The sequence below is a fragment of the Petaurus breviceps genome, unplaced genomic scaffold (genome assembly GCF_028583685.1).
Source record: "Petaurus breviceps papuanus isolate PSGF00001 unplaced genomic scaffold, PetGlider_PUasm1.0 90919, whole genome shotgun sequence".
NCBI classification, from domain to species: domain Eukaryota; kingdom Metazoa; phylum Chordata; class Mammalia; order Diprotodontia; family Petauridae; genus Petaurus; species Petaurus breviceps.
This window is the reverse complement of record NW_027187378.1, coordinates 30,345,564-30,372,547: the sequence shown is the minus strand read 5'-3', so window position 1 is coordinate 30,372,547 and position 26,984 is coordinate 30,345,564. Positions and strand designations below refer to the sequence as shown.

General features: G+C 37.8%; 1 protein-coding gene across 1 annotated transcript in view; it reads left to right on the top strand.

Moving 5' to 3' along the window:
* PIWIL2 (piwi like RNA-mediated gene silencing 2) overlaps nucleotides 1-20,924 on the top strand; it is a 79,621-nt gene extending 58,697 nt beyond the window's left edge. Inside the window, 5 exon segments of the mRNA XM_069075975.1 lie at nucleotides 423-511; nucleotides 6,923-7,028; nucleotides 11,494-11,747; nucleotides 12,345-12,452; nucleotides 13,500-20,924. Of these exon segments, the coding sequence (XP_068932076.1) occupies nucleotides 423-511; nucleotides 6,923-7,028; nucleotides 11,494-11,747; nucleotides 12,345-12,452; nucleotides 13,500-13,656 (714 nt within the window). The 3' untranslated portion in view covers nucleotides 13,657-20,924.
* Nucleotides 20,925-26,984: the final 6,060 nt, after the last annotated feature.

The following is a 26,984-nucleotide window of genomic DNA, read 5'->3' as shown; positions in this document are numbered from 1 at the left end:
TTTTCCTCATCTTCATGTATCTTCTTAGCTTTCTTACTTCCACTTCTTGTCATTAGCATTGGCCATTTTCCTGAGTGACCTCTTTCTTTGTATAGGAAGTAAAAATCAGGTAGGTAATAATTTATCCCATTTTTGCTTTAAAAATACCTCCTACAGGGGTGGCTAGGTGGTGCAGTAAATAGAGCACCGGCCCTGGAGTCAGGAGGACCTGAGTTCAAATCCGGCCTCAGACACTTAACACTTCCTAGCCATGTGACCTTGGGCAAGTCACTTAACCCCAAATGCCCTGCATTCTCCCCTCCAAAAAGAAAAAAAAAATACCTCCTACTAAGGAGGCATATATAAAAGCAACAAAGTGGGATGTTTGGGGGGAATCTAATAGTAAATGAAGGAAGTGACAGGCTATGCTTTTTCTCTTCCAGAAACAGCTGATGGTGATTGGGATTGATGTTTACCATGACCCCAGCAGGGGGATGCGTTCTGTGGTAGGCTTTGTTGCAAGCATCAGCCTGTAAGTTCTTCTTGTAGTTAGTTCCTCCAATGTTTCACCTTATTTTTGTTATATGTTACATGGGCACAGTGATATGCCTGGTACTCTACTTATTTGAGGAGCTAAGACTAGCACATATGAAAAATTATTATAAGAACATGTAAGATATTATGTAATTAATAGGTGAGTACTATTACTCAGAAAAGGGTGAGATCACTCTGGACAGTCATATTCAGTAACAGAGGAAGTAGTCTGTGACATGGGCCCTACAGAATAAGTAAAAACATCCCAGGCCAGGGGGATAATCTGAACCAGAGACAAAGATGTGGAAATCAGCAAGATGTATTCCGGAAACAGTGAAGAAGCAGCATGGTGCAGTAAAAGGGGCTTTAGAGTGGAGCCTGAGAACTTGCGTTTGAATCTAACTGTGACCTCTGTGGCCTTGGGCAAATCATTCACCCACTCAGGATCTATATGTAAAGTGAGAGAGTGGAACTAGGGACCCCAAAAGGCCCTTCTAGTTCTAAACCTATGGCCCCATGAGATGTGCATGATTGGGGTGGATAGATGGTTTTGTGGGAGAATAGATGAAAAGTAAGTAGAATGAAGGCAGATTTTGTAGAACCTTGAAAGCCAGGGGAGTTTAAAGTTGAGGTGGTAAGCAGTAGGTTACAATGTCAGGCTGTGAAGTAGAGAAATATAATTATATTCTGGGAGCAATATTTCAGGAAGCCCAACTTTGGTATATAACTAGGGAAATTAGATTAAACTAGGGAGAGATCAGTCAGATGGACCTATAAGGGCCCATCTTTATTTACAGCATGTAGGGGGCTATTGTAAAAATTGACTAGAGAAATATTTGTGTGAGTCTGGACTAGAGTATTGCCAGTGGGAATGGAGAAGAGACAGATTCAAAAGAAATCTTGAAGGAAGAATTAATGAAATTTAGTATCAGTCTCAATATAAGGAATTAAGATAAAAAATACTAATTTCAACAAATATTTACCATAAGCCTGAAGAATATAAAGATGACTCAAGTTTTAATGTTTCAGAGAATCACAGCATTCCTGAGTTAAGAACCTCAGAGACCATTTAGTGTCCAGTCCATATCTGGCCAATGAAACCCTCTACAAACAACCTCTAATAATTGGTCATCCAGCTGAGTGTCTATATTGTCATTAAGCATTAGCCATTGTCATAACGGATCTGTTTCTTTGTATAGGAAGTGAAAGTCAGGTGGGTAATAATCTTCATTTGTCGTTGAGAGACAGGAATAAACACAGCACCTACTATGTGCATTCTACTGTGGGACAACTCCAGTTACTAGGAATTTTTTCTCTGCATTAAACCTAAATCTCTCTTATGCATCTTTCTACTTAGTGTTCCTAGTTCTGTTTTCTGAACCTGTGCAAAACAAGTCTTAATTATCTTTTTCATTGAAAGCCTTTCTCATTCTTGAAGATGTATATCATTCTCCCATAGATCTTCTCTAAGTTAAACGTTCTTAGCTTCTTAAACTGGGCCTTATGTGACATGATCTCCACTCCCCTATCATCCCAGTCACCTTCTGTAAGACTCAGCCTGCCTTGTCCATCTCCTTCCTAAAATGTTACCTACAGATCCAAACATAATCCAGAGGTGTTCTAATCAGGTCAGAAAAAGCAGGGCTGTTAACTTTTTTTTTTTTTATAAGCAATTGGGGTTAAGTAACTTGCCCAAGGTTACACAGCCAGTTATTTTGTGTGGGTGTTAAGTATCCGAGGCCTGAACCAATCCTGGGTCCTCCCAACTCCCGGGCCGGTGCTTTTACTCTCTGCAGCACCTAGCCGCCTGATTTTTTTTTAAAATTTTTTTTTTGTTTTTGCCTTTTGGAGGGTAATTAGGGTTAAGTAACTTGCCCAAGTTTACACGGCTAGTTTTTTTGTGTGGGTGTTATGAGTCTGAGGCCAGAACCGAACTCACTGCTCCACCTAGCTGCCCCGGGGCCATTAACTCTTAATCCCAGAAGCTATGCTTTATTAATGCAACCTCAGAAAGCATTTTTTTTAATTGTCATTTGACACTGTTGATTCATACTGTTTTTTCAGGCCACTGAAGCCCTGAGACCTTTTTCACATGAACTGCCAAGCCGCCTATATCTTGTACTAGAGAAGGTGATCTGTAAGCCAAATGCAGAACTTTGCATTTTATTTTATTAGATTCAGCTAAGTGACTGCTAAGTAGTGAAGGGGATTGAGTGCTGAGCTTGGAGTCTTCCCTAAGACACTTGCTGAGCAGCAGCTCTGACTCTGGGAAGTTATTTTACTTCTTTCCACCTGTTTCCTAAATTGCGAAATGGAGATAATGATATCGTGTACCAGACCAGGGTTGTTGTGAGGATCAAATGAGATAACATATGTGAAGCATTTTGTAAACCTTCACATGATCTATAAATGCAAGGTATTATTTAGATCATCCTATTCTGTTGAGTTCATTTCATCCAGTGCGATGAGCTCTTCCTCCCATCCTCATGAGGGTTTGAGATAATGAATGTAAAGTACTTTGTAAATCTTAAGGTACTTTATAGATTTAGCTGTTCTCTTAGTTTTCCACTCCTTGTTAAGTGTTTTTGTTCTGTTCAGAGAGTACTGTTACCAACTGGCAGATGAGGGATCTGGACAGCGAAGTTAGTTTTCTAAAGAAGATGAATTTTTTTTTATTATATAAAAGGCCTTTATTGAATACCCCCAAATTGGCAAAATACATTAACATTTTAATTCCTTTTATCCTTGTAATGACACTAAGAAGTAAAATGAACAGCACTGATATGGGGAACAATGATCATTTTACAGATGAGGAAACTGAGACAGAGTTGAAATGAAACAGTGAGGGTGTAAAGTCTAGTAAATGTTTAAGGCAAGATTTGAACTTAGGGCTTCCTGAATCCAGGCCCTGCACCACCTTGCTGTATGCCACGTAGAAGATAAATTTTTTTAAAAAGAATAAGAGGAAGATAAATTAAATTGAGTTTGAGGTTAAAGTATTACTCCCAAATGGAAATATTCTTTAAGTAGTCAAAGACAGAGGGGCCTTGACACACTGATTAGAGGGTTGTGGAGGCATATGACTTAATAAAATCTTGAAATTAAATGGGGCATTAAAGGTTATCTAATTTAACCCATGTCATTCAAAATCCCTCCCCCAGCCCACTTAACATTCCTGAAAGGTAATTATCCAGCTTCTGCTTGTATATTTCTAGCAAGGGGGAAACTTAACGACCTAATGAGTCAGCCCGTCCATTTTTGTACCACTCCAAACAAAATTCCTGTATGAAGCTAAAATTGTTCTTGCAATTTCTACTAAGTGCTTCATGGATCCATATAGGTTGAGTTTAGTCTTTCTTCAGACAGCATCAGTTCAAATATTAGAAGCCAGTAATCTTGTTATACCTTGGGGCTAACATGATAATATCTTCTAAGTTTTCTTTTATTCCTCTTTGTTTCCCTTGTATAGGTATAGTCTTTGATCTGGGAGCTCTGAAATTTAGCTATGATATTTCTTAGAGTTTTCATTTTGAAATCTCTTTTAGGAAGTGATCAGTAGATTCTTTCAGTTTTATTTTACCCTCTGGATCTAAAATATTGGGGAAGTTTTCCTTTATAATTTCTTGAACTATAATTTCTAGATTCCTTTTTTGATCATGGCTTTCACTAATTCTTAAATTATCCCTCTTTGATCTCTTTTCCAGTTCATATATTTTTTCCAATGAGATATTTCACATTTTCTTTTTTTTTCATTATTTTTACTTTGTTTTATTGTTTCTTGATATCCATTTGGCCAGTTCTACTTTTTTAAGCAGTTCTTCTCTTCAGTGAAGTTTGTGCCTCTTTTACCATTTGGCTAATTCTGTTGTTTAAGATGTTATTTCTTTAGTATTTTTTGTGCCTCTTTTAAACCATTAATTCTCTTTTTCATAATTTTCTTTTTTTTTTTTATTAAAGCAATTGGGGTTAAGTAACTTGCTCAAGGTTACACGGCCAGTTATTTCTGGGTGTGGTGTTGAATATCTGAGCCCAGATTTGATCCAGGTCATCCCGACACTGGAGCCGGTGCTCTTACTCTCTGAGCCACCTGGCCACCTCTAAGCAATTGGGGTTAAGTAACTTGCTCAAGGTTACATGGCCAGGTGTTTCTGGGTGGGTGCTAAGTGTCTGAGCCCAGGATTCGATCTCCAGGTCTTCTCAACACTGGAGCCGGTGCTCTTACTCGCTGTGCTACCTGGCCACCCCTCATAATTTTCATGCTTCACTCTCATTTCTCTCTCATTTTCACTCTACTGCACTTATCACTTCAGGAATTCTTGTTGGACTTCTGTACAATTTACATTTTTCTTTGAGGCTTTGCTTATAACTATTTACAGAGTGTTGTCTTCTTCTGAGTTTGGGTCTTGATCTTCTCTCACCTCAGTAGTGGCTTTTTATGGTCAGGTTGTTTTTTATTTGTTTGTTCATTTTCTAGCCTGCTTCTTGCTTTTTTAACTTTATGTAAAATTGGACTTTTTTGTGATGCTGTTTTCAGAGTTAGTTTTGAAGGTCTACAAGTTTTTGTTGCTTCTAAGATGGTATGATCCAGGGAGAGGTTTGGTCACTGCTTTCCTGGTCTTCATTATGGTTTTTTCCCTGTTCCCCTGCAGCTGCAAGTGCTAGTGCTCCCCCCTGCCCTGAAACTGTGACCACAGCCACACCTGCCTTGTGACTGACCACAAGTGGTCCTCTCTGCCTGGGAATTGTGGCCCAGAACTAAGGATGGGCAGTGAAGTTGTTAAACAACACCCAGTCCTATGCCAAGTGTCAGCTCAAGAGTCCCTTAGGAAAAGTCTCTTTCTGATTAGTTGTCCAATACCCTTCCATTTTAAGGCTATGAACACCCAAAGCAGCTGCTGCCATGAGGTACACTCTGGGCCAACCCTCACCCTTTTATCACAGGCCTCTCTTACTAATCTTCTAAATTGTCTTGACCTATTGTTGGCTCTGCTGCTCCAGAATTTGATTTAAAGTTTTTAGAAAGGAAATGTTGGGTGAGTTCAGCTGTGCTGCTGCCTCTGATCAATCAGTAAGCATTTGTTAAGTACCTACTATGTGCCAAGCACTGTATTAACACAGTGCTCAGTATAGTAACGCTAATTCAAGACCTCATTACCTTTCATTTGGACTACTGCAATAGATTCCTAACTAGTTTCCCTACTTTTAGTCTCTCTCTTCTCCTCCCCTCCCTCTCTATTTTAGTCCCATCCTGCACATACTGGTCTGATCATATAACATCATGTATGGACACATACACACTGCATCAAATAAAAACCAAATGAAATTGTCTGCTGTTCAAGACCCTCCACTAGTCAGAGTCAAGATGGCAGAATAGAGGTTAGAAGTTTAGTAAGCTGTCTCCAACAAAACTTCCAAACAGATCAAGAAAATGCACTAGACCAAATTCTAATGGGGAAACTGAAGAGAAAGCCACAGTAGATCATTTTTTTTGGCATCCATCAGCATAGGGAGACAGAGGGAGTCTGTGGATCTTGGGAATGGAGTCTGGCCTGAAGTACACCATGCCAGACCATTCTGGTGTCAGGGACTCAAAGAAGATGGAGGCTGTGCACAGGGGCAAAATGATATCCCAGATCCCTTTGGGGCATTGGAACTGCACATCGGGTATGGGAACAAGTGCCCAGCTGTGTCAGTTTATTACTGATTCTTCAGTTCTTGGTCAGAGATTGAAGGCAGACTGGAGAGACAATCTGCATTTGTCTGTCCATTCCTGAGTGGGCATGGGCTATGCACTGAGCAAGGAACAAATTCATAAACAAATAGGCACAGTGTGGCCCTGAACTGTGGAATGGGGTCTCAGCTCCAACTTTTATCCCCATCTGAAGCCTGCAGATGATTATTGAGGGCAAGAGTCTAGACCAAAGGGAAGCTGTAGAAGGAGCTTGAGTTGAGTTTTGAAGGAAATTATTGCTTCTGAAATGCAAAAGTAAGGACAGAGCATATTCTAGGCAGGGGAACCTGAGTGAAAAGGATGGAGAAGGATGAAATGGAATCTAGGTAGTATGGGAGAACAGCAGGAAGGCCAAAATAGGTGCACTGTGCCGTGTAAGTGGGCTGAAAAAGTAAGGGGGGAACTAGGCTGTGAAGGGCTTTAAATACCAGAGAAGTTTCTGTTTGCCATAAAAATAATAGGGAGCATTGTATCCTCATTGTTTAGCACTGCACATAGTGGGAAATTAATAAATATTGACTGAATTAAAGTGAATCTCTCAAATTTGATGGAATAAGAGCCAAAAACATTTTTTTTGTCTCCCCCATGGTATCTTGGACGTAATACCTGCCCCTTGTTATCTGAGATTCAGACTTCTTCTTTTGATATATTTTCTCTTCTCTCTCTTTCCTTTACCAGTTCCCTCACCAAATGGTATTCCCGAGTGGTGTTCCAGATGCCTCATCAAGAGATTGTAGATAGCTTAAAACTGTGCCTGGTGGGTTCCTTAAAGAAGTACTATGAGGTGAGGAAAGCCAGATTTTTCTAGTTTCAGGATAGCTTCCTACTTGACCTCTGTAAATTAACAGGAAATATGATTTAGTATAAGGAAACCCAAATCATATTTATTGGACTTCTTAAGCAGGTTCAGAGTCCAACAGTCCTAAGTTCAACAGTTGAACAAGAAGGTTTCAACCTGTGCTGGTACATATCAAACCAAGAGGAATAAGCTTTCCAGGTTTTCGCCCTTATGCCCCATACCCCTGCTGTTATCAGAGACTTAATATAAATAATTAGTATGGCATATGGATTTACCTGACTCTTATGACTAGGTCATTGCTCGCTGAATCCTCTCATCTTTTCATAAGGGAAATAAATTCAGCCCTCCACCCCAACCCAGATATCCGAAGTATACTGAGCCATGAGAATTGGCACGTAACTTCCATTAAGCTGATACTGGGCTGGAAAAGTGACCAGGCAATGTTCTCAGCCTGTCATAGAAGTATTCAAAGTGAGTCTTGATCTACGTGACTTGGGCTTTTTAGAATGGATTTAACCCTTGTGAAAGGTAAGCTATCAAAATTGTTGGTTAAGACTAAATCTGGTCTCTAGAATTGTTCCTTTCATGCATGTGAAAAAGTTTTCTACTGTAACTCCTTGCAAACAAATTTTAATATCACTCTACTAGCAGAAGTTAATGATCTGTAGTGTACTTTCTTCCTATAAATAGATCTATGAAGCATCCTGTCATTTTAGAGCTACAAGGACTCCATTTTACAGATAAAGACAGTGGTAAATTATTTGTTTCGTTCATACAGAGGCTCCAGACTGCAGGTCCCATTCTCTTTCTGTTACATCATATGACCTCAGTGTAACTGCAGGTACAAGTCTACCTTTCTGTTTCTTGAGTTTGCTTCTTTCTTTTGTTCTCAGAGCCACAGTCTTATTTCAGCTCCTAACCACCTCTAATTACTGCCTAGAACAGCAGCTGAGTCCAACCATGTGCTAAATTCAGAAGGAACCTACTATTTAGCTGAGCCTCAAAACAAAGCCAAACAATAGTTTATCAGTGGTGGTTTTTCAATAGGGAATCAAGGAACCAAACCAAAACATGGGAGAGAAAAATCCCATTTTGCCATCATATCATATGGAAATTTAAAGTATATTTCTAAAATTGTTGAACTAGAATAAACCTGGATTAAAAAATCTTTTCTGAACTCAGTGATTAATTCTGTTTGCCAAATCCATCTGCCTCCAACCTTTTGGCCTCTGTTCTGTGCTGTACATAGCAGGAAAGATCATTTTTCTTAAATATATTTTGATGCCACCACTAAAGTTTGACTCCATTACCTCAGAATACAATTTCTTTCAGGTCTGACCAAACTGGAAGACCTTTGATTATGAGCCTGGGATAGCCTATAGACCTGTTATCTGAGGGGGACCAGAGGAAGGAGGCATCCCCTGAAGTTTGGCTACAGAGTGATGAATTTTTTGTGCTATACTACTTATGAAGATCATCTACTAAGGCAAAGAGGGGTTATGGTCTGTGTTTGAGGGAGAACCCATGCTGATCCTTAAAGTATTGAAGTATGTCTATTTTTATCATAGAATTTAAAACTAGAAGGGACTTTAAAAATCACCAAGCCCAATGCCCTCATTTTACAGTGGAGGGAACAGGCCCAGAAAGGTTGTGACTTGCCAATCATCACACAGGTGGTAAACAGCAAAGTTAGGGTTTGAACCCAGGTTGTCTCATGTCTAATCTAGTGCTCTTCCCACTTCTCTCCTGCTCTTTGCTGAGGCTCCCAAATAAAATTAAAACTCTTCGTGATACATAGGTTCATCCTGGGTTTTCAAGGGTATTCCTTGTTTTAAGAAAAAAGGGGGGGGGAGGACATTCTTTATCACACATACCATGTGCCCTGGTTTTCTAATTTATAGAATATGATCGTCATAGGCATAGTGGATGATGAAAATTTCTTCATTGGGGCTCACAGAATCAATATCTCATTATTTTATAGTTATACCTTGTATTTAAGTAGAGTAGCATTTGGTGATATATTAGTTGTACATAGATTTATTTTTTTCATATCTGTATTTCCACCTTAGATTATAAATTCTTTGAGGTTAGGAACAATGTCCTCCATTTCCTTTGTAACTAAAGTTTCTACAAGGTAAAAATTGCACTTTGTGTCCCGTAAAGGCTGTTAACTAACAAAAGGGATATCTTAATAAGAAGTAAGAGTATACCACTCAATGGTCTATTTCTTACTTTGATCAAAGAAAGGTATAACTTCTTTGTGCCTCTGTTTCCCAGTCTCTAGCATAAGGAGAAGAGCAAGATCATAGGCTTCTGGCATTGGCCAGAAGGCACCTTGAGATCATGTAGGCTAAATCTCTTACTGTACATATATACAAACTCTGAGAGCCAGAAAAGTCTGACAATTTCCCCACAATTATACAAGTAGTAAGTGACAGGATCAGGATTTGAACCCAGGTCTTTGGATTTCAAAACCAATGCCCTTTCCATTGTACCCCTGCCTAAGGATGTGCAAAAGTTATGCAACTGTAAATGAAGCATGTTGAATTTCTCAGGAAAATGATACAGACATATATGAAAGTATGAAGTATGATCCAGGCAGTTATATTGCCAAAGAACTCATTGCAAGGTTCCTTTGATTTCAAGTATATACGTACTTTCCATTTGGGTACACTCTGTGCAATGCATGATGCAGAACAAAATTCAGAACCTTGAAATGGTATGGAAATAGTGAACTTTTAATTCAGTGGCACTGAACAAGAACTAAAAATACCTTTTCCACTGAATTGTGAACCAAACTATTAATCCACAATAAAAAAAACTAGTGAGCTAGTTCATACAGGAAAAGAACTCTAAATATTTTACTATTAAAATAAGAACCTCAAAACATTCAACAAACTGAATAATTATTTCATTTTTTTCCAAGGTATGTTCTGGTGAGTTGTTCAGTTATAATTTTAAAGAATTAAACATCCATATCCCAAAAGAGATAAAAAACAAAAAGGAAAAGGACCCATATATAAAAAAAAAGTATTTATAGCACTCTTTTCTGGGGGTAAAGAATTAGAAGTTGAGGGGAATGCCCATCATTTGGGGAATGTCTGAACAAGTTCTGGTTTATGATTATGATGGAATACTATTGTACTATAAGAAATCATAAGCAGGATGCTTTTAGAAAAACTGGGAAAGACTTGCATGAGCAAAGTGAAGTGTACTGTATATTAAGTAACAGCAGTATTGTAAGATGATCAGCTGTGAATGACTTAGCTGTTCTCACAATACAATGATCCAAGACAACTCTGAAGGACTTACGATGAAAAATGCTATCCATCCCAAGCAAGAACTGTTGGTGTCTGAATACAGATTGAAGCATACTTTTTTCTACTTTATTTGTTTTTCTTGAGGTTTTTTTTCTTGTCTGTGTTATCTTTCACAGCATGACTGTTGTGAATGTTTTGCTTGACCACATGTGTAACCTATATGGAATTGCATGCCTTCTCTGTGGGGGTAGGGTGGGGAGGGAGAAAGGGAGAGAATCTGGTACTCCAAGTTCTAAAAATGAATATTAAACATTGTTTTTACATGTAACTGTGGGAAAATAAAACACTAAATAAAAACAACAAAAAAGAATTAAACATGCATAATATTTCAGGGTGAGTAGTATGAGAATGTTTTATTTAGCTTTATTTCATCATCTTTTGAGTCTATCTTTGGATATGCTTGCCACATAATAATCTGAGGGACACAGATTAGGAAAGCCAACCTATCATAAACCATTCTTTACTAGTTGTAGTTTACTTGTTATAACTATGCCAAAGAAGAGTTTTGTTTTGTCCTATATGTGCATTAGGAATTTACTAGCTGGGCAAGTCCTTCACTTCTGTTTGCCTCAGTTTCCTCATCTGTAAAATGGAGATAATAACAGCACTTACCTCCCAGGTTTGTTGTGAGGAACAAATGAGATAATACTTATAAAGCTCTTAGCACAGTGCCTAGTACATAGCAGGCCCTATATAAATGTTCGTTAATATTGTTATTATGATGATGATGAAGGTTTAGTGTAAATTCCAAGCTGAAAGGCAGATTAGTTGGGACCATTGTTTCCCTGACCAGCCTTTCAACTTTTCCTATGCAGTTGGGTCAGGAACTTCCCAGCTCTAAACCTGGGATCCTGTAGTCTGCTTGACTTTGTTTATCTTTGTATACTGTTCAGTGGCTCCTTTTGATATTCCTGACCTCTCATTATCCTGTGGAAGTCTAGAAATGAACAAGAACTTTTTTTTTTTTTTTAGCAAAACTGACCATGTTTGGACCTGTCTTTCAAATATATCTGATGTCATATGCCCAAGAAATACAAGTTTGAATCTTTATTGCCAGTGAGTACTGTGTCTGGTGAATTCCCTATTCTCAGAGATAATAAGGAATTTGTATTATTTGGGGTTTCACTCAGGTAAACCACTGCCTGCCAGAGAAAATTGTGGTGTACAGAGATGGAGTATCAGATGGTCAGCTGAAGACGGTCTCCAGCTATGAGATCCCCCAGTTACAGAAGTGCTTTGAAGCTTTTGAAAACTACCAACCCAAGATGGTGGTATTTGTGGTCCAGAAAAAAATCAGCACTAACCTGTATTCAGCTGCTACAGATAATTTTGTGACTCCCTCCCCAGGTACTGTAGTGGATCACACCATCACGAGCAGAGAGTGGTGAGTAAGCTTCCTTTTGGCTCACTTTTGGGGAAGTATGGGAGATCAGCTTTTAGAGGACACTCAATTTTGGCAAATTCTTTATTTCTAGATTCAGGATGGAAAGGCTGTTCTTAGAGGCTATGTGTATATAAAACACTTTTCTTTTTCTTCTGCCTCTTGCCTATGGTGCTTGGGGGAATAAACTAGTGGAGATAGAGAGGTTCCCCTAACCTAACAAAATGTCAAATACAGATTTCCCTCTGTGATAGAGATGGAGATGATACAAATATCTGCCAGCTCTCCAGGAAATAACACTGGTCTAGGGTCCTCTTTTCTTCTTAACTGTAAAATGGGGTGGTTGAAATAGATCTTCAAAATCTCTTCTAGCTCCAAAGATGATTTAATAAGATAACCTAAAACATAGAGCTATCCAAAAATCTTCAGGGACTGCCTGAAGATTTAATGAGTTCTTCATTTTTTAGAAGTCTTCAAGCTTCTTGAATGATATTATATTGAAGGTATTAATTCGTAGGTATTAAATAAAACTCTTCCAACTTCACATTTTGTGATTGTGTAATACAGTCATGTCACAAGTTTGATCATTTTTCTTGTCAGGGTGGATTTCTACCTACTTGCCCATCATGTGCGGCAGGGCTGTGGCATTCCTACACATTATGTATGTGTTCTCAACACTGCAAACTTGAGCCCTGACCATATGCAGAGGTGAGCCCTTTCTTACCATAGGGCAGTGGTTCTCAAAATGTGGGCTTGAGGGGCAGCCAGGTAGCACAGCGAGTAAGAGCACCGGCTCCAGTGTTGGGATGACCTGGGGATTGAATCCTGGGCTCAGACACTTAGCACCCACCCAGAAACACCTGGCCGTGTAACCTTGAGCAAGTTACTTAACCCCAATTGCTTAGGGGCGGCCAGGTGGCTCAATGAGTAAGAGCACCGGCTCCAGTGTCAGGATGACCTGGAGATCGAATCCCGGGTTCAGATACTCAGCACCACACCCAGAAATAACTGGTTGTGTAACCTTGAGCAAGTTACTTAACCCTGATTGCTTTTTAAAAAAAAAATGTGGGCTTGAGAATCAGAGACCCTTTCATGGGGTCCATGAGGTCAAAACTATTATAATGATACTAGGACATTTTAATTTCCAATACTATAAATATTGACAAATGTAATCCACATAACAAAAGCTGATTGGGGGTTCTCAATAATTTTTAAGAGTATAAAGGGGTCCTGGGATCTCAGAGTTTGAGAATTGTAGCTTTGGAGGTAAGTCTGGATCCATCTAATTAAGATAGAGCCAACTACAGGAACAATTGCCAGTTGAGTTCCATGAAATGAGACTAGTATTTTCAAGGGGATAAAAATAAATTTTCAATATGAACAGTACAAAAATACTTAATTTTCTCAGCGTAATTGTAGTCTTTCTTTTTAGTCATTAAATTTTGCTGACTGGAAGAATTTACTTGTTTTTGGTAGAAAGTTTCCTTGATTTGGTGAACAGGAGAGGCAGGCTGCAGGTAAATTAATTTGTCCAAGGCATCTGATTAAGTTAATGGTAATACCAGAAACATCTTCCTTGCAGGGAAACAATTAGGAAAATTTCCAAGAACTTTGCAGCACATTTCAGGTTCTCAGTTTGCTAAGAATAACTTAGGAAATGTGATGGTGTGTAATAATTGGCATGCCCAACTGGACAAATAGATGTTTTTAAGCACAAAGTAGTTTTGAGTGCATTGTTCTCTTCTTGGCCTCCAGGTTAACTTTCAAGCTTTGCCATATGTACTGGAATTGGCCTGGCACAATCAGAGTCCCAGCTCCCTGCAAGTATGCCCACAAGCTAGCATTCTTGTCCGGACAAGTCTTACATCATGAACCAGCCATCCAGTTGTGTGAGAAGCTCTTCTTCCTGTAACCCAAAGAGTCAGCAAGCAAGTTGAGGAAAGAGAAAAATGAGCTTTCTATTTGTATAGAAACCTCAGCTATGACTTCTCCATGATCAACAGAGACAAAAGGTTGCATTTTTGAGTTGCTGTTTTCCCCTTCCTCAACACAATAATATTCATTTTATTTTATTTTTTCTACCTGCTACTACCAAGAAAACTGTAAGTCATTTCAGCCTAGTGTGACTTGAAAATTACCATTCCACATGTGGGAAGGAGATAGAACATTGCCACTTTTGGAGGTCTGGGAAAAGTAGAAAAAAACTTCTAAGCACCTCCAAGCCAGATAGAACTGTATGAATCTGTAGCAGCTCTGTTCTCTAACCCCCATTATCCTTTCTAGTGCCATAGGTAAGAAAATATGTGGTCATTGCAGGTTCCTTAAGGAGACATTTGGACAACTGGGAAAGGATAAAGAGCTATTTCTTTAAAACAGGCATTGCTGCTGCCAGCCTGGTGCTTAGCCTTTCTGTGGAATTGGGCTCAATTCAGCAAGCATTTCTCATGACACTTTTGACATAAAAGCCTATTCTATTTTTTTAAATAAGTTTTTATTCATCTCTTTGTTTTTGCATCACCTAAATTTCCCACTGTTTGATCTTGTCCTTCCCTCCTACAGAGAGCCAGCCCTGTAACAAATGATAAAAAAGAGGAGGAACAAAGCAGTTCAGCAAAGCTAACCAGATAACCTTGAAAAAACTCCGACCCTCACCTCTAGAAAGAATTGAGGGAGGTGTGTTTAAAGTCTGTTTTCATCCTTCACTTTAGATGTCTCTGGCACTCCAAAGATTTCAAATGGACCATTTCTGTGTTTCGTGTGCTTTCTAGGTTCTCTTGGTTGGGTTTTAGCATTAGAGCTGCTGACCTAGGGATTTAAATCCTTCTGTTTTGAATTTTGCCTTCCAACCCCAAATACTTCTGCCTTGTTTTAGTTATTAATATGTTAAATCTATTTCTTAAAGAAAAGATTCTTGAACCTTGAAGAGAGACATTTGGCATATGGGATACCTTTTTTAGGGATGTTCAGGTATAATACAACTTTCCCACCAGTCTAGTTAAGTCTTTTATTTATATGTGGAAGAAAACTGAACTATTTAATTCCCTTGAACAGTGGCCTCTTGTTGGCCATTCGATTTTCTAGAAAGTTTTCTAAAGCTGGGACAAAATTTTTTTTAGCAGCTTAGCTTTTAAAAATGCGATGCACACATGAAAATCCAGATATCAAAATTTCCATGTATAAAGAAGGCTGATAATTCTTCCCTCTTTAAAATTAGGAGCATGCCAGTATGTTTTCATGTACTCTGCTTTGTTCTGGAAGGGCCAATTTGGTCTCACACTTAACCTTTCAGTCTTTCACCTGTATTGTATTGTTTTTTTTTTTTTTTGCTGTTGAAAAGAGTTGATTTTTTAAAATTCCTTCCTCTCCTCATCTTACCCTTTCCCTAAGGAAGGAAGGAGACATGTATATTTTATTTTTGAATTCTGAGAAAAAGAAACTTTAGACAAAAACTCTTTAGAGAAACAAAATTAGAAAGTTGTTTTGGTTCACAGTAGAGTTCGAAGGAGGTTGGTGAGATGAGAGCCATGTCATATCTTGGGTGCATTTCTGTTTATATTTAGATGTTGGAGATGGGAGAAGAAAAGCTAAGAACTTGGAATTTTAAGAACATTGGACTAAATATGTTGAATCATTGGTCTATAACTTGACAGATAGCTTTCTGGTCTGATTCTCTCTGCAAGTATTTTGAATTTTTCTTTTGAAGTTGTATTTCTTAAGATCTTGTCTATCTGATATAGTCAGAAAAGTTAAAAACAATACCTAAATGTAATGAAAATCTGCCTTCACTTTTTGTTTCAAGTTTCCTAGCCTCATTTTTCAGTCTCAATGTTGAGTAATTCGAAGTAGAAGGCAAAAAAATTGTATAATTTATTATTTAAGATTGATGAAACATTTAAGCATTTTCCTCGTAGATGATAGATTCACTAGCATTATTACAGAATGCCAAACAGTTCTTGGCTAATGAGCCTGTGCTAGAATATTGTAGTGACTATAAACCACTGGAGTTTTGTTTTGATTTTTACCACTGATGCTTCACCTTCTGGTGTTGGAACTGTGTTTTATCACAACACCAGATGAAACTGAAGCACTAGTTGTTTACTCATCAAGAACAACGTCACATGCAAAACAAAACTACAAATAAGTTGACAAATAAACCCCTCTTACTATGGGTGGTTTGTCCTGATCACCAGCCTTCAGGACTCCAGTAGAGTTATCTAGATAAAGCTTTCTCCCTCTACCTTAGTTACATCACTACATAACACAGCCCTAGAGTCTTTTTCGGTACTTATGACCATGTCATTATTTATAAGCCTGCAAGAGCAATATGAAATATTGATGCCAGGAGCTCCCTGCCACTCTAGATCCCACGTTATGTTGTGCCTCCACTGGACATTTTGATGTCATTTAGATCTTCCTCTTCCACCTTTTCAGCCTGATCACCTTATCCAATTATAAGAATCTCTCCTGTCTCTCTCTTGGTTTGGGTGTGGGGGCCATGGCCAACAGAGAAACTGCCCCACACGGTCAAACTACTAATAAGCTATGTTGAGCAAATGTTACTTCTCTTCTCTGTTGTGTTTTTTATACTTCAGTCTCTCCTTCAGTTCACCAAGTTTAATTGAACATGGATGACAAGGCTCTATCTCTATACTAAAGAGCAGAAAACAAAGTCCAAGGGGAAGTCACTCCAGACTTTTCTTCTGATAGCCTCTGAATAAAGAGCCAGCCAGTTTTATCATCCAGGATATTTTATGAGAAGCTTCATTTGAATAAGAGGCCAAATTTTGTAGTTTGACTGCAAAAATTGGAGTAAAATTTTTGCATATATCTCTGAAAATACAGTATTTGACAGCTAAAATATAATTTATGTTGATGCAATTATGTGAGCATAATCCATATGAAGTTGCTCCAGCTGACAATTTTCTAATAGCATAATTAAAATTATATAGCTGAACCCCCATCTAAAACTATGAAAAACTAAAATGATATAATTCATCTAATCAGATATTTGTGATTTGATTCAATGTGTATTTATTACTTTATGCAGGGGTATTGAATCAAATTACAAATTTAGTCTGCTAGTCTATCCTCTATGGGCTATTACAGTAGTTGAGGAGAAGAGTTATATGCAAATGATTAGCATACAGAAGACACATGAAAAAGATGGCTAGTGCTATGTAAGATCTTTGAGAAACAGCAGTAATCAGGGAAGGACATCATGGTGTAGTAGAAGGAATACTGCGCTTGGAGGTGGGAGACACCTGGTTTTTAAATCCCGCCTCTGACACCACCTAGGTGACTTCACTTAATCTTTCAGAGACACATAGTACTTAACTCTCAAGGTTGTTGTAAAGAGCAAATGTAGAAATGTATGTAAAACTCTGCAAGGTGTGTAAGTACCAACTGCTGTCATTCCTAGTGGAGGTAGCATTTCAGATGGCCTTTAAAAGATAGTTGGGAATACAACAGTTGGGTGACAGAGAACAACTTAAGTACAGGGAATAAGGTAAGCAGAGGCAGAAAAATGTCATGTGTATCAAGAACAATGAGTAGTGTAGATTGGCTAGAACTTAGTTTACATGGAAGGGAATATGAAAGAAGGTTAGAAAAATAGGGTGGGTGAAATTAAAGCAATTATTAGGAGTTATTTTGCCCAAATATGTTCCAATAAGTTTAACAACTTAAGTGAAATGAAAGAATATTTACAAAAATATGAACTGCCCAGATTAACAGAAGAGGAAGTAGAATATCTAAATATAAGCCTGTTTAGAAAAATAAAATAAGCCATAAATGAGCTTCCTAAGAAAAAAAGCATCAGGACCAGGTGGATTTACAAGCGAATTCTACCAACATTTAAAGATCAGCTAATTCCAATATTAAATAAACTATTTGGAATAATAGGCAAAGAAAGAGTCCCACCAAACTCCTTTTATGAAACAAATAGGGTACTGATCCCTAAACCAGGAAGAGCAAAAACAGAGAAAGAAAACTGTAGACCAATTTCTCTAATGAATATGGATGTAAAAATCCTAAATAAAATACTAGCTAGGAAACTACAAAAATATATTACAAATACTATACATTGTGACCAAGTGGAATTTATACCAGGAATGCAGGGCTGGTTCAATATAAGGAAAATTAATAACATACTTGATTATATCAATTAAAAAAAGTAACCAGAATCATATGACTATATCAATCTATGCAGAAAAAGCTTTTGACAAAATACAACACATTAAAAAAAACACTTGAAAGCATAGGTATAAATGGATTTTTTTCCTTAAAATGATAAGCAGCTACCTAAAAACATTGGCAAACATTGTCTGTTACAAGGATAAGCTAGATGTTTTCCCAATGAGATCAGGAATGAAGCAAGGATGCCTGTTATAACCACTTTTATTCAGTACTGTACTAGAAATGCTAGCAATAGCAGTAAGAGAAGAAAAAGAAATGAAAGGAATCAGAATGGGCAGTGAAGTAATAAAACTATCTTTTTTGGCAGACAACAGGATGGTATACTTGGAAAGTCCTATAGATTCACCTAATTAAAACCAGAATTTTAGCAAAGTGATAGGATAAACCCACATAAATCATCAGCATTTCATCAACAAAGCCCTGCAAGAAGAGATAGAGATATTTCATTTAAAATAACCACAGATAATATAAAATACTTGGAGGTATACCTGCCAAGACAAACCCAGGAACTTACATGAAAAGAATTATAAAATATTTTTATACATATAAAGTAAGATTTAAATAATTGGAGATATAGTCATTGTTCATGAGTGGACCAAACTAATATAATGAAAATTCTACCCAAATTTATTTATTCGGTGCCATCCCAGTTTCCAAAAGATTATTTTATTGGTCTATAAAAAATAATAAAATTCATTTAGAAAAACAAAAGGTCAAGATTATCAAAGGATTTAATGGGAGGGAAAAAGCAAGAGAAAGCGGTAGCAGCACCTTAAATTGTATTTATAATTATATAATCTGTAATTATTAGAACTATCTGGTCCTGGCTAAGAAATAGAATAGTGGATCAGTGGAATAGAGTAGATAAACAATAGACAGTAATAAATGACTAGAGTAACCTTGTCTTTGATAAATGTCAAGATTTAAGCTTTTGGGATAAGAATTTGCTATTTGGTAAAAATTGTTGGGAAAACTAGAAAGCAGTCTGGCACAAACTAGGTATAGACCGGTGTCTTACAAGATAAGGTCAAAATGGATACATAACTTAGACATAAAGGAAGGTATCATAAGGTAAATTAGAAGAACATGGAATATATTACCTATCAAATTTATGGATAGGAAAAGAATTTGTGAACAAATGAAAGATAGAGAACATATGTGTGAGAGGTAAAATGGATCATTTTGACTACATTAAATTAAAAAGGTATGTATAAATAAAACCAGTGTAGCCAAGATTAGAAGAAAAGCAGAAAATTAGGGGAAAGTTTTTTATAGACAGTTTCTCAGATAAAGGCCTCATATCTCAACTATATAGAAAACTTTTTGTCAAATATATAGAGAACTTTGTCAAATTTATAAGAATATGAGTCATTCCCCAATTGATAGTGAAAGGATATGAACAGGCAGTTTTTAGATGAAGAAAACAAAGTTAAATATGCTTATATAAAAAAATGCCCTAAATCATTGTTGAGAAGAGAAATACAAATTAAAACAACTTCGAGATCATATCACACACCTATCAGATTGGCTAAAAATGTTAGATGGGATGTAGAAAAATTGGGACACTGTTGGTGGAATTGTGAACTGATTAAACCATTTTGGAGAGCAATCTGGAATGATGCCGAAAGAGTTATAAAACTGCATATACTCTTTGACCCAGTGATGCCACTGTTTCTGTTTTGTCTTATTTCCCAAAGGGAAAAAGGAAAAGAACTTATATGTTATAAAATGTTTATAGTACCTCTCTTTGTGATGGCAGAGAATTGGAGATTCAGGGGATGTCCATCATTTGGGAATGGCTGAACAAGTTGTGGTATATGATTGTGATGGAATACTATTGTGCTGTAAGAAATGATGAGCAGGTTGATTTTAGAAAAACCTAGGAAGACCTGCATGAAATAATGAACAGTGAAATGTGCAGATCCAAGAGAACATTTTATACAGTAACAGCAATACTATTCGAAGAGTAACTGTAAATGACTAAGCTATTCTATATGACTATATAGATCAACTATAAAGAACTGATGAAGGAAGGTGCTATCCACCTCCAGAGAAAGAACTGCTGTATTGAAGTATGTATTGTATGGTTTCACATATGTGTATGTGTCAAATGTTGGCCTTCCCTCATGTAGGTTGGGAGGGAAAGAAGAGGAAACAGTTTGGAACCCAAAATGTAACAAAATAAATAAATACTAAAGAGAAAAATAGGATGGGTCTAAGTTGTGGAAAGCCTTAAATCTCAGGCAAAGAAGTTTGTCCTTATTTAACAAGCAGTAGGGAACCACTGAAGGGTCTTGAGAAGAACAGGATGTGAGCAGCAATGTTCCTATGAAGCTGCTTCTCTGATTGTTTCACTTAAGAGTCAACCAGTTGAGGTAGGGTATCCCTGTTGAGGTCATTTCACCTATTTGTATCAAAAAAGGGAGTTAAGAAGTTATTAGGACCACTTCACAAAAATGCTTTGTAAATGTTGAGCGCTAAGTTGTAATTGTCGCTACCTCTAAAAGCACAAGCAAATGCACAGAGCACCATCTAGCTGTACTTGACCCCCAACCAAAATGTTTTTGCATTTTGCATTCACATACTGAATAAGGAATATTTGCCATGACCAAGAACAGTATCAACTGCACCATGCTTTCTCTCAAGAGATGAGATAAATCAACAAAGGATTGCCCTTACAATGCCTAGAAGCACTCACATTTTGCCCATTTCCTCTGAAAAGCATGCATAGAAGTAGTTTTTCATGGTTTAAAACTAGTAAGTGAATATGGGTTACCTTAGTATTCTTGTAAAGAAAATAAGGCATAGTCATTAAAACATCCTAATGACTATGTTATTTCTAGTAAGACCCATTGTACCGTCTTTACTTTTCTTTTTTTTAGAGTTTCATTGATGCTTTCTTTTATATCAGTGTGGCCCTCTCACCCTTTCTCCATTGTAACAAGTGAAGACCTTTGTGAAAAATAAACCACCAAGTTGACTGTCTCTGGAAATGTATGCCTCATTCTGTACTTGGCGTCCACCACCTCTGTGTTTCATAGTTCTTAGAAATCACTGGCAGCCGTGATGATCAGAATGCTCTCATTTTTCAGTTTTGTTTCCCTTTACCTCATTAGTAGTTGGCATTATGGAATTCTAGTTCTGCTAACTTTCCTTTGGATCAGCTCATAGAACAGTTCTAAGTTTTTCTAATTTTTTTTTCATATGCCTTTTTTCAGAATAGCACAGCAGTATTCCATTATGTTGATTGGCCACAATTTGTTTTGCCATTCCTCAATCAGTGGGGAACCCCTTTACTTCCAATTCTTTACTACTACAAAAAATGTGTATACACACATATGTACACAACAGTATATACAGTCATGTACAGAGAGATTATATATAGTTATATTGAGAAATACTTGTCTGTATGTATGTATTTCTATATGTGCTGCCCTTCCCTCTGCCTTTTACCTCCTTGGGGCAGATGCCCAGTAATATATCTAGCATCTTCCGTTAATATCCAGAATGAAGGAATTAAGAGTCCCACTTTGGTGTCCACATGAATGGAGTGAGAAGGGGAGGAACATAAGAGGTGATGTGGAGGGATAATCGGTAAGATTCTGCAGCTGATTGGTCATATGAGGAGAAGGTAGAGGGAATGACTCTTAAGTTCGTAAATTTGGTTGACCATCTAGCAGATGGGGGAAATAGGAAAGTTTGGAATGAAGGTGAGGTTTGGGAGGGAAAACAATGAGTACTGTTTTGTACATGTTAAATTTGAGATGCCTATAAGACATCAATTTTGAAATGTTCTCAAAAAGTGGACTTCAAGAGACAACAGGACTCTGTGTGTGAGTACTATATCTGGACATGTGGCTAGATACACAGTGGATAAAGCTCTGGGCCTGAAGTCAGGAAGCCATGAATCCAAATCCAGCCTCAGATACTTACTAGCTCTGTGATCCTCTTTGTCTCAGTTTCCTCATCTGTAAAATGAACTGGAGAAGGAGATGACAAACCTCTCCAGTATCTTTGCCAAGAAAACCTCAAATGGGATCACAAAGAATTGGACTAGAGTGAAACAGTTCAACAACAACAAAACAAACACACATACACACAGAATGCTCTGGAAGTTATCTGCATGAGATGATAACTCAACCTAGGGAAGCTGAGAGCCTAGGACAGAGACTTGGAAAATAATCATAATTAAAGGACAGGATATGGATGGCAAGCCGGCTGAAGACACTAAGAATGAAAAGTCCAACAGGAGAACTAAGAGCAAGGTCACCAAACTAAGGAGAGTATCTGAAGGAAAAGGTAGCAGCACTAACAAATGCTGCCAAAAGGACAAAATTGAGGAAAGGCCATTGTTTTCAGAAATTAAGAAATCATTGGTAACCCCAAAGAAAGCAGTTTTCGGTTGAGTAATGAAGTTGAAATCCAGACTGCAAAGGGGTGGGAATAGCTAGGTGGGAGCACTGAATAGAGCATGGGCCCTGGAGTCAACAGGACCCAAGTTCAAATCTGGCCTCAGACACTTGACACACTTAGTAGCTGTGTGACCTTGGGCAAGTCACTTGACCCCAGTTGCCTTGCCTTTCCCCTTCCAAAGGTGAATAAGAAAAGTGGAGATGATGACTGTAGATAGCTTTTCTTAAGACTTTTACTCTAAAAAAGAAAAAGAAAGGATGTTATTTTGAGGGTCTGATAGCATCAGGTGAGGATTTTTTAAAGATTGGGGAATCCTGGAAGAATTTGTAGACATCATGGAAGGAAGCCAGGAGATAAGAGATTTAAGAGAAAGGGGATGGGTGGTCTAAAGGGCAGTTTTCCAAAGGAGACGAAGGGATGGGAACAAGGGTTTAAGTAGAGGCTTCTGCCCAGGATGCAGTGTCTAATACAGTTTCTGGTGGGGAGGAGGAGGGAGAGCCTAGTTACCGTGAGTAGTGTAGTGCAATGAACATTAGATTGAGAAGGAGAATACCTTAGGTTTAAATCCTGGTTCTGCCTCTCCCTGTGTGACCTTCACAAAATAAGTGAGGTGGGGGGAGGGATAGGACTTTAAGTTCCTTCCTGCTCCAAATCTGTGATCCTAAGATGGAAGAAACAAAGTGAGAGGTCAAAATTGAGGGAAAATTTAATACTGTAGTAATTCCCAAAGCCACAATGGAAGGAGCAGGAAGAATTGGATTGGGACATGGGAAGGATAGGATTGAAGTGAATGGGGATAAGGAAATGGGAATTGGTGACAGGAAAAAGATCAGTTTTCCTTGGGCACATAGGTATTCTGAATCTCAGGGACTGGAAGAGTAAGAGGTACGAATTTATTGGCCAAAGGACCCGTTTGTATTTTGTTGAAAACTTTGCTCAAGTCCAGGTATACTATGTCATCAGCATTTCCCTAGTCTACAAATCTAGTCACTGTGTCAAAAAAGAAAATGAGGTTAAGGAAAAGAAGAAAATGAGAGTCTCTTTAAACCTATCCTAGCTCTTAGCAATCACTAATTTTAGTTCCAAATGTTCACAAACCATCTCTTAAGTTAGGCAGTCTATAATTTTGTCAAAAGTTAAACTTAGTGGGATATGGGTTGAAAAAGCTGCTAGCCTTTTATTTTTTTTTTTTTTAGAAATCAAGATATGTTCATTTCCAATCTGGCCTTTTCCAGCTTGTTGTTGTTCACCTGTTTTTAGTCATGTTTGTGAACCCTGTTGGGGTTTTCTAGACAAAGATACTGGAATAGTTTGCTATTTCCTTCTCCAGCTCATTTCACAGATGAGCAAACTGAGGTAAACAGGATTAAGTGACTAGCCCAGGGTCACACAACAATAAGTGTCAAAGTCTGGAATTAACGCAGGGCTTTCTGACTCTAGGGCTGCAAGGTGGTTCAAATAGCACCAGGCTAGAGTCTGTAAGACCTGAGTTTAAATCCAGCCTCAGACACAATAGCTGTGTGACCCTGGGTAAGTCACTTTACTATGTTTGCCTCAGTTTCCTCCTCTGTAAATAGGACTTAAAATAGTGTCTGCCTCCCAGAATGGTTGTGATTCTCAAATGAGACAGTAATTGTAAAGTGCTTAGCCCAGTACCTGGCACAGAGTAGGCACTATATAAATATTGACTTTTATTATTTTCCACCATTTTTCAAAGTCTACAGATAGTGACGCTGTAGGCACATCCACCTATGACTTGAACTCACTGGAGACAACTAGGTGCTCTCACCATCTTGTTTATTTTGTTTCAATTCTGTTTACTGTTTTTTCTGCTCATTAGTCCAAAAGTCATCCTCCTTCGCAAAAGAAATAGAAATACATCAAGAGCTGAACAGCCCTGCATTCATTCTGTTGACCATTATTCCATCTTCCCTAAGCAAAGTTCTGTTCCTTTTCTGGCTTTATTCATGCCCTCAATCAAAATTCTAAAACCATCCATTAAGTGTCTACTGTGGGCATCTTGTTATGCTCTGGGATACAGAGTTGAAAAGTTGTCTAGGTCCTACACACAGGGCTCTCTCTTGTGGGCTAATGGGGAGGAAAAAAAACCCATGCATAATAAAAGGTAAAATATTTTGAGGCAGAGAAGAGAGACCGAGGAAATTTGGGAAGAGAATTTAACACTTTCAACTCTGGCTATTAATGAAGACTTCATGGAGATTATACATGCACTGTGCACTGAAGGAATGAAAGGATTTTAACAAGTGGAGGGAGATGGGAGAGAGTGTATTCCAGGCCCAAGGGACAGCTTGCATCCAAGCTTAGGTGTGGGGGATAAAAACATCAGACTGGACAATCTCCAGTGATCCAGTGGCCACACAAAGATCAGGACAACTGGAGATTGCCTAGGATGCAGCGGGGAACCTTGACTTTTTCAATCTTAAGGTCCTTAACAGGTCTCAGTTTGTCTAAGGCAATGACCATTCAGTGATTAAGGCTTAATAAGAAATGAAGCAGAGAATGACCTCTTTACCTAGTCAAAAAAGAAAATAATTATTCCATCCTAGTTTCTGGTTTCTTTCCAGAACTCGTTAAACATCTGGGTGAGTTAGCAATGGTATACTACCATACAATCTCGTTCCCTTTTTTTTTTAGTTAGTATTTCTCTTTATAAATGTTTTAGAGACACTTTTGTCCCTTTTTTCGTTTTTACATCACCCATTTTCCAGGGACCGTGTTGTTGTTGCTTAGTCATTTTTCAGTCGTGTCCAACTCTTCAATACCCCATTTGGGGTTTTCTTGGGAAAGATACTAGAGTGGTTTGCCATTTCCTTTTCGAGTACATTTTTAAGGAAACTGAAGCAAACAGGGTTAAGACTTGCCCAGGGTCACACAACTAGTAAGTATCTAAGGCTACATTTTAACTCATAGAAGATAAGTTCCTGACTATAAGCCTGCTGCTCCACCTGGCTGCCTTCTAGGGATTTCTCGTATCCCAAACCTTCTCTTTTAATAAGTACAATCAAGCGAAACAAATCAAACTGTTGGCTATGTCTGGAATTGTATGCATCATTCCTCCGTCTTTGTTACCTCTTTATAACCAGCAGCCCTAAAGACATGATTATTCACCACAGTGATCCAAGTTCTGTATTATTTATACTGGTCCCAGTATTATTTTTCTTTACATTACTGCAATCACAGTGTTAATGATAATTCCTGGAGCTGCTCTCTGCTGTCTTCTTTCTACATCAGTTCATATTTCCAAGTTCCTCTGCATTTTTCATATTTGTAATTTCTTAACAGCCCAATATTTCATTGCATTCGTATACCACAATTTGTTTTCCAGCCTATGGGGACTCACTTTCCTCCCATTTCTTTGCAGATACAAAAGTGCTGCTATAAATATTTTTGTGTTTATCCCTCTCCCTTTGACCTTTTTCTGGTATACATCTAGTAGCACTACCACTGAGCCACAGTTTGGTGACTTTTTTGGCATATCTCCAAATTGCCATCCAGAATGAGTGAATCAATTTACAGCTCCACCAATCAATTGTACAGTAGTGTGCTTTTCTTTCCACAGCCCCTGAGGTAAAACACCCTTTGGCATTTTTACCAAGCTGATGAATGTAAGGTAAAACTTTAGTCTTGTTTTAATTTGTACTCCTTTTATTAGTAATAATTTGGAGTCTTCTTTTGCATGATATCTTGAGTTTCCTTTTTTTCAAAACTGCCTTTGACCACTTACCTGTCGGGGAAAAATTCCCTATACATCTTAAATAATAATAGACATTTATCAAAGATTGGTACAAAAAAATTTCCCAACTGATTCTCTTCTAATTCTAGCTGAATGAATTTTGTCTGTACAGAAGCTTTTCAATTTTATTCAATCAAAATTGTCTATTTTATTGCCTGTGATCACCCCTATTATTTAGTAAAGAATTCTTCCCTGCCATAATTGTATAAGGTACTTCCTTCCATTTCCCTCCAAATCTTTTTAAATGATGTGACCTTATATTTAGGTAATTTATCCATTTGGAACTTATTACTTGTTGTTCCTATTCATCCTCATCCAAACGTTCTCTATGCTAATTTGTGGATTTTTTCACAATATTTTTTTTCGTTTTTGAAATATATTTTATTATCATCCTTTGTTTATATCTCCAACATTTCCCAATATATCCCTTTTCCTTTCTCATAATTTTTTTTTTTAAGCAATTGGGGTTAAGTAACTTGCTCAAGGTTACACGGCCAGTTATTTCTGGGTGGGTGCTAAGTGTCTGAGCCCAGATTAGATCCCAGATCATCCTGACTCTGGGGCCAGTGCTCTTACTCACTGTGCTACCTGGCCACCCCCATAAAATATTTTAATATAGAATACTGTTATTCCATAGTTCCACTTATCTAAGGCAGTGGTTTTCAAACATCTTATCATTATTATGAAAAGTTTTGACCATACAAACCCCCCGAGAGAGTCTTGGGTATTACATTTTGGTAATTGTTGATCTAAAGTAAGTAATTCAATAACCATATTCTAGCCATAAGTCATATCCCACCAAATCTCACTCTTAATTTATGATGACATATTTACCTTACATTAATATCTCTAGTCCATTTTGTTTATTATCTGTATTT